The 10,993-nt window shown below is 46.2% G+C and overlaps 1 protein-coding gene across 1 annotated transcript in view; it reads left to right on the forward strand.

The window, feature by feature from the left end:
* GALNT18 (polypeptide N-acetylgalactosaminyltransferase 18) overlaps positions 1 to 10,993 on the forward strand; it is a 420,371-nt gene that overhangs the window by 207,907 nt on the left and 201,471 nt on the right. The window contains exon 3 of the mRNA XM_034769997.1: positions 5,200 to 5,366. Coding sequence (XP_034625888.1) covers positions 5,200 to 5,366 — 167 coding nt within the window. The remainder of the gene's footprint in view (positions 1 to 5,199; positions 5,367 to 10,993) is intronic.

The following is a 10,993-nucleotide window of genomic DNA, read 5'->3' on the forward strand; positions in this document are numbered from 1 at the left end:
CTGATTTTACAGTGACTGAGTGAAGTTCATTACCACTATGTACATGCCCTGGCTGGATAGATTTTCTTCATGGGCAAAGATTTTGAAGACTCATCATCATGTATCCTTCCCCCTGCTTACAAGTCTGCTGCAAATAGAACGTTAGAAGTTTCTGTAAATTTCTGATAACCATGGCAACAGTTACATTAGCTTTATTAGCCTTATGTAATATAGCAGACGTGGCCACTGGAGATAATTTTTCAGACTCCAACTTAAATGATACTGGTTGTTATAATGATAAATAATATCTAGGATTTTACATTTTAAAAACACTGAACAGTAACTACTGAGGGTATGTCTACACTGCAATTAAAAACCCGCTGACTCAGGCTTGTGGGGGTTGGGCTGCAAGGCTGTTTAATTGTAGTGTAGACACCTGGGCTTGGGGATCCTGTGATATGGAGGGTCCCAGAGCTCAGGCTGCAGCCCAAGTTGAGACGACTACAATGCAATTAAATAGCTTCTTATCCCAAGCCCCGTGAGCCCGAGTCAGCTGGCACAGGCCAGCCATGAGTATCTAACTGCAGTGTAGACATACCCTCTATACTCAACTCTGCCCCTGTGAGAAGGGTTACTGGCGTTAGCCCCACTTTCCAAATAGGGAATACGGACCACAGGCAGGTTAAGTGTCTTGTCCAGGGCCACAAAGTAAGTCAGAGACAGAGTTAGCATAAGAATTCAGGAGTTCTTACTTGCTATGTTGTGATCACTCTGTTCTTAGAGCTTATTGGACCCAAGGTTTTGAGCCATGTCATATCCTCCCATACATATGCTCCTTAATGTACATTTTAACCACCTCCACCCCTTTTACTTGGTGGTTCATGGCTAGAATTATGCTGTGTTTCATACTGAATAAAATTCCCCCAAGAAAGGATAGTGATAGATGTGCAAGTGTATAAATGCCTTGTGTCCTGGATATTTAGGTCGAAATCCAGTTTGTAAGTGAAATAAGTAGGTCTTTCTCTCTCTCTCTCGGACATGAATGCCCAATGTAAACAAGAAAATATGTTTCCCTTCTATATTAAGGGAAGAGGATTCCTGCTGGAAGTGAAAACCACTCATGGTCCACACAATGGAAAAAAAATCCATGAACTCCTCTTAAGATGCCAGAATACATCAGTGATGGGAAAAGAATTAATGCAAAAGGGACGGGAGGGATTAGAAACAATTGGGCCCTGATTCTCCATTCCCTGCATGCTTTCTAATCACTTACACCAGGACAAAATGCATGTCTAATGCTACTGAGTCACGATGGCATTCGGTTTGCACGTACTTTAAATTGATGTGAACGTCTGTCCAAGGTGCTAGGCAATGGAGAATCAGCCCCAGTGAGATTAATTTGAAAATACGTAAACAAATTTAGCCAGGAAAAAATAAGCCCCAGCCCTCTATCTCTTATGGGAGAGAGAAAAGTGGGAAGCAGGAATTCAGTTTGGATACAGTAACTCCTCACTTAAAGCTTATGCTCTAATAAATTTGTTAGTCTCTAAGGTGCCACAAGTACTCCTGTTCTTCTTTTTCCTCACTTAAAGTCGTCCTGGTTAACGTTGTTACGTTGCTGATCAATTAGGGAACATGCTCGTTTAAAGTTACGTAATGCTCCGTTTGGCAGCTGCCTGATTTGTCCACTTGCTTGCAGGAAGAGCAGCCCGTTGCAGCTAGCTGGTGGGGGCTTGGAACCAGGGTGGACCGGCAGCCCCCCTATCAGCTCCCCGTTCCCCTAAGTTCCCTGTGCAGCAGTTGCCCAGCAGGCTAGCAATTGCAGCTATCCCTCCCCCTACTGCCATGTGCGGCTCCTGCCCTCTGCCTTGGAGCTGCTCCCCGAGACTCCTGCTTGCTGTGCGGGGGTGTGTGTGGGGGCGCTAATGTCAGGGTGTCCCCCTCCCCCCTGCTCCTGCACCCTGCTTACCCCATCTTCCATAGAGCAGGGGGACATGAGTTTGTACATGAGTTTATGAAAGGGCTGCAACACTTATTTAAATTTAATTTAGGTGGTTTAATGGATGAACAAATTGTAATCTTCAACAAAGCTGTATTTTCAGTGACAGGTTTCAGAGTAGCAGTCGTGTTAGTCTGTATCCGCAAAAAGAACAGGAGTACCTGTGGCACCTTAGAGACTAACAAATTTATTTGAGCATAAGCTTTCATGGACTACAGCCCACTTCATCGGATGCATAGTTTCACAAACGGGCAATAAGTCCTTCATCCAACTGGCACTGGAGAGAAAAAGTCACTATTGATTAAGGCTTTATTTTTAAACTCGTTTTCAGCACTTTTGTATTGGCTTGGAAAATATTTTTCACCAAATCAAACTGTTCTTTGTCTATTAAGCAATGCCTTTTGCTATATTTTGTTGGTGCTGTTTCTTCATAATTTCTCTCTCTGTGCTACAGTATCACTGGTGGTGATGACAGCTAGAATGTGCACAGCTGAGAGTGTTGTACATTGACTCCCACAGCTACACAGCAGAAAGGAAAATCACTGTACCTTTTGGTTTGTTATGCCATGATGATGTGTTTGTATGTCTCTGTCTATATGTTGGAGACACTGACATAGTAGATAAAACAAAAGCATCTTCTTAGGCTGACACTGATAATTATTTTAGTGCATTCAAGCTGTTGGCCTATTTACAGCGTACTTCATTTGGGGCCTAATTTTCAAACAGACCGACTTCCACTCTGTTACATCAACGAATAGATACACTCCAGGTATACATTGGTGAAACTGAGATCAGAATCTGGTCAGCAATTTTACCTCTGATTTCTTTTTCTGTTACTGAGAGGGCTGCAAACTCCAGTGAGCACTACATTTTTTGTTCTAGAGCAAGCTTATACGTGTGTGTGTGTGTGTGTGTGTGTGGTGGGGGTGGGGGTGTTGTATGTAGTGAGGACTGTGTAGGTGTGTCTTCTCCCCAGTATCACACACTTGTCCCTGTTCCCACCATTTGCTCTGCAGCAGCAGCAGCACTGGGAACCCTAACAGGAGTCCCCTTGGCTGGGAGTTTCAGGCCCCTGCCGGCTGTTCCCAGGAAGCTCCTGGGCCACAGCTCCCTCCCTGGCTGCCTCTCCGCAGCAGCAATTGCTGTGTCACTGGAAACCATTGGGGGGAGGGGGGAAGTGCACAGTGCTTTGGCCCCATCAGGACTGGGTGAGCATGCAGGGGTGAAAGTAGAAATAGGGACTTACTGGTATGGGGCTGGGTTGGGGCCAGCTCTGGCCCCTGGAAGGGGTGGGGCCTCGGGCGGAAGGGGTGGGGATGGGGTCAGAGCCAGCCCTGGCCCTCCCTGTACCCTGCTGGGGTAGCAGCGGCAGCCGGGGACTCTGGCAGCAGTTTAAACGGCCTAGGGCTCGGCCACCGCTACCGTCCCGGGCCCTTTAAACCTCTGCCGGAGCCCCTGGCTGCTGCTGCTACCCCAGGGCTCTGGCAGCGGGGCTCTGGGGGCTATTTAAAGGGCCCAGGACTCCCCTGCTTCTACCGTCCCGGCTCTTTAAACAGCCCCCGGAGCCCTGGGGTAGCAGTGGTGGGGCTCCGGCGGCTATTTAAAGGGCCCAGGGCAGTAGAGGCAGCGGGAGCCCCGGCCCTTTAAATAACCCCCGGAGCCCCACTGCCGCTGCCCCAGGGCTCTAGTAGCGGGGCTCTGGCGGCAATTTAAAGGGCCTGGGGTTCCAGCTGCTGCTGGGAGCCCCAGGCCCTTTAAATTGCCGCCTGGGGAAGCCAGTATGCCGTACTGGGGCGTACCGGCTTACTTTCACCTCTGTGAGCATGTCTCTGAGACTGGAAGCGCTTTCATTCTCCCCAAAGCGCAGAGGTTGGGGTCACACATGCCCTGGGCTTGGCCAAGCAGTGAGCACAGCAGGTTTTTAAAGGAGTACATGATGGCATCACAGAGGTGAAGTGAATGACATGGTTTCTGACCTGTGTCATATGTTCAAGATTGCTGCGCAGCCACACAGTTTTACAGGAACGTTGCTGGTCAGTAGCTTCTAAATATGTCCATAGCTTCTAAATATGTCCATTAACTACATGCAATTTTGTGCATGTAGTTCTGTGGAGTCTATTATTTGTGAACACTACTGATAGTGTGTATAGAATTACACATGCAATTGAGTGTGTGTGCACGTGTGTGGAATTGTACATACTTAAGTAGTCAGCAACTTGCAGGACTGGATCCCTATGAGGTGGCGTACATAAAAACAACCGAAACCAATGGTAATTACGGATCCTTGGCACCTGAAAGGATCAGGCATGTAATTAGATGTTGAGCTGATCCCCTGCTAAAAAGTGATTTTCGAAGTACAGTGAAATTCTGTTATAAGGATCAGTGTGACTAAAATTGTCTTTCAGTCATTTCTTCAGAAAGATCATGGCATATAGAGTCATAAAACCAACATCTTCCCAAATCAGAAGCTCATGGAAGCAAATTATCAAGCTTTGGAGGATAGAGCAACTACCAAGCATTCAGTGGTGAGGTAGTTCAGTCAAGTGGTACAGTAATTGACTATAAGTGGCACTCCACATATTTTTTTTTTTTTTTATCTGCAGTGGAGTGATACTCAAAAAGGTGTGACATTCTTTCAGGCCTTTTGGAAACATCAAAGAAAATCAAAGACTACATTTCAATCTGATCCTTACAATTGAAGGTCCTGTTATGAGTAGAAGGAAGGGGCAAACACATCAGCAGAAATAGGAACTGGCTTATGGAAAGTAAGATTTGATCTGTAGCCAAAAGATCACACTGCAAGTAGAGATCAGTAAATCTAAATACCACTGTAACTGCTACTTTCTTGTACTGATGCATAAGAACTAATGGTGGTGGATGCTGTATGAACTTGTTTTTGGTGTAACTATTAGAGATGGGTGAACCAGTTTGCCTCTTCTGGACCTGGACATGTTTTATAAAAACATATTTTTCATTTTTGCCTGCCTATGAGATTTCTTTTTGTCATGGGGGGAGGGGAGAAATATCAAAATACTAAGAGAATCTCTGTTCTTATGATTTCCAGCCCAATTCAGTCTCAAGAGGCCGAGGGAATCCTCTGAAGTTTAGGTCACAGGCAGTTTTGGGAAATCTCCCACCAGCGATCACAATATCAGTGTAGACTCAGCTATAATGAACTTAAAAACTTACAGCAGTTTATATTTATTGTATTTTATTTTCAGGTGCAGAAACCTCACATTTCCCAACAGCCTTCCTGAGGTCAGCATTGTTTTCATATTTGTTAATGAAGCACTCTCAGTGATTCTGCGCTCCATTCATTCTGCCATTGACCGGACTCCTCCTCACCTGCTCAAAGAAATTGTCTTAGTGGATGATAACAGTAATAATGGTAAGGGCTCTCTTTAAAACACAGTTTTTTCATACAGACTGGATTGTGTATGACTATATAAACATAAATTTCCCTTAGATTTTGAATCACAGACATCCTGTTAGAATTTCAGATGGTGTGTTTGAGAAATGCCAGAGTATTTCACTATTCTCCTCTCCTCCCTCCCTCCCCCCACCCGCATAGCCTTAGACCCTTCTCCTGGGACAAGTTTTGCCTTCACATGTGCACAACTATTTGACACTGAAGTCAGTGAGAAAAGAGGTGGAGAACAGAACATCATTCCCTATGTTTAATGTGCTCAGTAGAGCCCTGTTAGTTAGAACAATAGGGATGGGAGACATTGGAAAGGATTTTAATGTTTCGTAGCAGTCTGCTCTGCTCCCAGGCATCCTCTTCCTCCAGTCTCTGGGCCCAGAAGCCTGCTCCCTTTTTGCTCCCTGTGCCCCTCTAGCTTTGTTGCGTGCTCTGTCTCTTTTCCTGTAAAGCCTATCTTTTTCTTCCTACACATCTGTCTCTGTTCCTTGGCTGCTCTCCACCAGGTTACTAACTCTTTGTTCCTCCTGACTGCTCATAGGCTCTGACTGCCAATCCCAATCTCATTGTTTGCTGCTCACCTAGTTCATGTCTCCACGTGGACTTTCCAACCCTCAGGCTGAGGAGCAGGCCAGTTAATTTCTGACATGCTTAGTGGTTTCCTTAGATGATTTTCAGTGGGGCCATGCTGGGCGTTACTTACATATTTCATCCTCTGGAACCATCGCAGATGAAATTTTAAATGAGCAGCCCATGGGACATTTAACTTTCTGAAAGGTTGGGCTCTGCTGGGAGTTAATTTCAAACTCTTAAAATTTAAGTGGGATCAAAATGCGTTCTGCTGAAGGGGAATGCCAAATGAAGGGCTTCTGTTCCATCCCTAGCCTCGTTACAGCTATTACATGACTCCCTGTTCCTGCATGCTGGGATCTACTACTGAATCGCTGATGTGCGTTGGATTTGTATAGAACAAAGACACAGCAGCAGGCAAAGTAAATAAACTCCTCTCCCACGGCTGAAACTCTCGTTCTTTTTCTCCTCTTTTTATTCTGTCTGTCAAGAAAAAAATCAAATCCCAGCTCCAAAAACACAGGCACATAAAACAACTGGATTTATGCTGTTAGCACCATGGCTGTACAAGGGTGTTTAAGTCTGATTCCAGCCCCAGTGAATTACGCTGCATTTAGAGTCAACCATGTCTGACTTAGCTTTTCTTAAAACACCTAATCATAGAGCAGTGTGGGCGAGATGTACGCAGAATTTATGCGGCGGTGTTCTTGGTTTAGGGCATGATGCAGGATGTAGCAGTGCAATGGAGTGATCAAAGATCACATATAATAAAAAAACAAACTATGAGAGAACTAAATAAAAGAAGTTTAGTGAACGGGTGCAGGCTGTTTGGCTTGTTTATGCATTTCATTATGTAGAGCTTGGATGTCGCCTGGCACATGGCTGTATTGAAACACTTCCATCAGTCTGTAACTTTTTTTTTTCTTTCTACTTCCTGCTGTTGTCCATTTGGTTCGGGGGTGGGGTGGGGGCTGAATTGAGAATCAGCAATAAAGTTGAATGCAGCTTATGTCAGTAGACTTGAATTCTGAAACATCCCTATAGAAATTCAGCACTGAATCTAGGGTGACCAGATGTCCCGATTTTATAGGGACAGTCCCGATTTTTGGGTCTTTTTCTTATATAGTCTCCTATTACCCCCTACCCCCGTCCTGATTTTTCACACTTGCTGTCTGGTCACCCTAACTGAATCTTTCATGCAAGGCTTAATAATATGATGCCAAAAGTACATGGGAGAACTTGGTTTGGTGGTACTGCTGTAACACAAGAGGTCTGGATTCAGAAGTACTCTGGGATCATCCTTTCCAAAGCCTGGAATACCAAAGGCAGGTCATGGAGGAAGTTAAGCATTTGGGTTTAGGAGGATGCAAAGGCTAATTAGGTCTTGATCCCGATCCTGTTGAAGTCAATTACAAAGCTCCTATTGACATCAAATTGGGAGTAATATCAGGCCCTTCCTACATGAATGTTTCATAACAGCTCATCATTACAGTTGCATAGGAAGGGACCCCTTCTACTCCTTTGGTTGGAAACTATTGTAGTCTATTATATGGGGTTGCCTAGAGGGAGGTAGTTTTGGTTCAATGAGAAGAAGATTATCCATAAGAATTGAAGGGATAGGAAATCGCTGCAACCCCTTAAGCACTAGTCTTTTAGGAGATCCCATTCACACATCCCTCATTCTGTTTTAGCACCCATTATGTACTATGTTATGTTTGGTCGGTGTCTTTATTAGTTTATAAACAGTCCTGAGGACAGGGATCATATTTCCTTAATATATGTTGGAGGTGCCCCGAGCTGCAAATTTGAATCCAGATCTGATTCAGAACATTCCCAATTTGGAGATTTTTGGATCCAAGAAACTCAGCTGTATCGATTTGCCCAGTGCTGAGGCCCTCCAGTACATAATAATACCAGTGGTTTTGGTACCACTCCACCATTGTTGCCAGTAAAAGAGAAATATATTTGACTTTTCTATTCAAGTTTCCATGGTGCTGGTAATAAAATATGGACAGTCACCTGTCAGACATGTGTAATCCTCATGGGATTTATCACTGTTCAAGAGCACTGCCTGTATGTCTCTGTAGAGCCAAGGGGGACCCTATAAAACAGGCTAATTTGCAGCAATGACTCCTAAAGAAAATCTGCCCCAATGGCTTCTGATTGGGCTCTTGTTCCAAACTCAGTGTTCCACTGTGATACTCTTCCCAGGACACCAGAACAATAAGCCACCATGTTACCATTTTGGCTCTGCAAGGGAGAGCTGTGCTGAGGCCTAAACTGTGTGTTGGCTCCCTGCCACACCAATCTGTGTGCCACACGAGCAAAGTCCTCAAGACTCTGCCAGTATCAACTGTCCTTGCAGATAACAATCAGTGAACCCCAATTTCTGAGTTCCTCAGAGACTGAACTCTGCAGTATCCAGTCTCTCTCACTGGACGCTCATAGAAGTTACGTTTGCTTCCTCTGAAGAAACAGTGCACACACCATCCTGACATGTTAGCTGAGGACTCACTCTTTACCCGTGATTCTCAAACTTTGTGTATTTGTGACCCCTTTCACCCAGTAACCTTCTGAACATGACCCCCTTTCTTATAGATTAAAAATGGGGGTGGGGGGAAATTTAATTTTAATTTAACAGGGGCTCAGGCACGGGGCTGACCGTTCACAAGCCCCAGGTAATAACCTTGTGACCCCCAGTTTGAGAAACCCTGCTCTTTAATATAACAACACTGACATGGTTTATAGTAAAACTACAAAAAAAGTTTACTATTAAAGAGGAGAGATTTAAGTGATAACTAAGTAAGAGAAAGAGACAGTACGATTATAAACAAAACAAAAATAACATGATTTTGAATGACTAAGGCCTGGTCTACACTACGGGTTTAGGTCGACTTTAGCAGCGTTAAACCGAATTAAGCCTGGACACGTCCACACAACGAGGCCCTTTCTTTCGACTTAAAGGGCCCTTTAAACCGGTTTCTTTACACCACCTCCGACGAGGGGATTAGCGATAAAACCGGCCTTTGCGGGTCGGAATTGGGGTAGTGTGGACGGAATTCGATGTTATTGGCCTCCGGGAGCTATCCCACAGTGCTTCATTGTGACCGCTCTGGACAGCGCTCTCAACTCAGATGCACTGACCAGGTAGACAGGAAAAGACCCGCGAAGGTTTGAATTTCATTTCCTGTTTGCCCAGCGTGGAGAGCACAGGTGACCACGCAGAGCTCATCAGCACAGGTAACCGTCATGGAGTCCTCCCAGGATCGCAAAAGAGCTCCAGCATGGACCGAACGGGAGGTACGAGATCTGCTCGCCATATGGGGAGATGAAGCAGTGATAGCTGAACTCCGTAGCAGTAAAAGAAATGGAAAAGTATTAGAAAAGATCTCCAAGGCCATGAAGGACCGAGGCCATAACAGGGACACACAGCAGTGCCACGTGAAAATTAAGGAGCTAAGGCAAGCCTACCACAAAGCCAGAGAAGCAAACGGAAGGTCCGGGGCAGAGCCGCAAACTTGCCGCTACTACGCGGAGCTGCATGCGATCCTAGGGGGTGCAGCCACCACTACCCCAACCGTGTGCTATGACTCTCTCACTGGAGAAACACACAGGGAAGACGGTTCGGGGAACGAGGAAGATGACGATGGAGGTACTGTAGGTAGCTCACAGCAGCAAGGAAGCGGAGAAACCGGTTTCCCCAACAGCCAGGATATGTTTGTGACACTGGACCTGGAACCAGTAACCCCCGAACTCACCCAAGACCCTCAGGGCACACAGGAGACCTCTGGTGAGTGTAACTTTGTAAATATTTGTAAACATTACAAAAAAAAGCAAGCAAGTCTGTTAACGTGTATGGGGATGGAGCGGAAATCCTCCAGGGACATCTCCAGAAAGCTCTCCTGGTTGAAATGGGGTGATTTTATTAAGGGGGACATTCAGAGGCGCCCGTTCCTGCTATTCGGACCAGAAATGTTCCCCGCTGTTAACCACGCGGTGGGGGGGAGGGGTGAAGTGATCATCCCAGAGAATCGTGTGTGTGTGTGTGTGGGGGGGGTGGTTTACTTGTGTTTGTGCCGCATGTTAACCGGGAAACCGCAGCCCCCTCCTTTTACATTGAAACCCCATTTTAAATGGACAACCCAATTCATCCTTGAGATGGGAAATGCGCTGCTGTTTGCAACCTTTCCCGCATGTTAAGAAGGTTAAATAAGCCAAAACACTGTGGCCTACGATGGCTGCCTGCAAGCCGAAATATGCGACCTTGTAATGAAAGAGTGTACCCATTGTTCCCTAAAATGTGTCTTTTTTAACCACCTCTCCCTTCTCCTCCACCAGCTGCAAATGTTTCTCCTTCGCAGAGGCTCGTGAACATTAGAAAGAGAAAACGTAAGACGAGGGACGAGATGTTCACGGAGCTGCAGATGTCCTCCCACGCTGATAGAGCACAGCAGAATGCGTGGAGGCAGTCAATGTCGGAGATGAGAAAAGTCCAACATGAACGAGAGGAGAGGTGGCGGGCTGAAGACGATAGGTGGCGTCAGCTTGCAGACAGACGGCAAGAGGCAATGCTCCGTCTGCTGGAGCATCAAAGTGATATGCTCGAGCGTATGGTTGAGTTGCAGGAAAGGCAGCAGGAGCAGAGACCGCCGCTACAGCCCCTGTGTAACCAACAGCCCTCCTCCCCAAGTTCCATAGCCTCGTCACCCAGACGCCCAAGAACACGGTGGGGGGGCCTCCGTCCACCCAGTCACTCCACCCCAGATGATCGCCCAAGCATCAGAAGGCTGGGCTTCAATAAGAGTTAAAGTTTTAAAATGCAGTGTGTCCTTTTCCATCCCTCCTCCCCCACCCATCCCTGCTACCTTGGCAATTATCCCCCTACCTCTGTAAGGAACTAATAAAGAATGCATGAATGTGAAAAAACAATGACTTTATTGCCTCTGCAAGCGGGAGGGGAGGGGAGGGTGGGGTGGGGTGGTTGGTTTACAGGGAAGTAGAGTGAACCGGGTCGGGGGGGGGGG

Source organism: Trachemys scripta, chromosome 4 (assembly GCF_013100865.1).
Source record: "Trachemys scripta elegans isolate TJP31775 chromosome 4, CAS_Tse_1.0, whole genome shotgun sequence".
In the NCBI taxonomy this organism is placed as follows: domain Eukaryota; kingdom Metazoa; phylum Chordata; order Testudines; family Emydidae; genus Trachemys; species Trachemys scripta.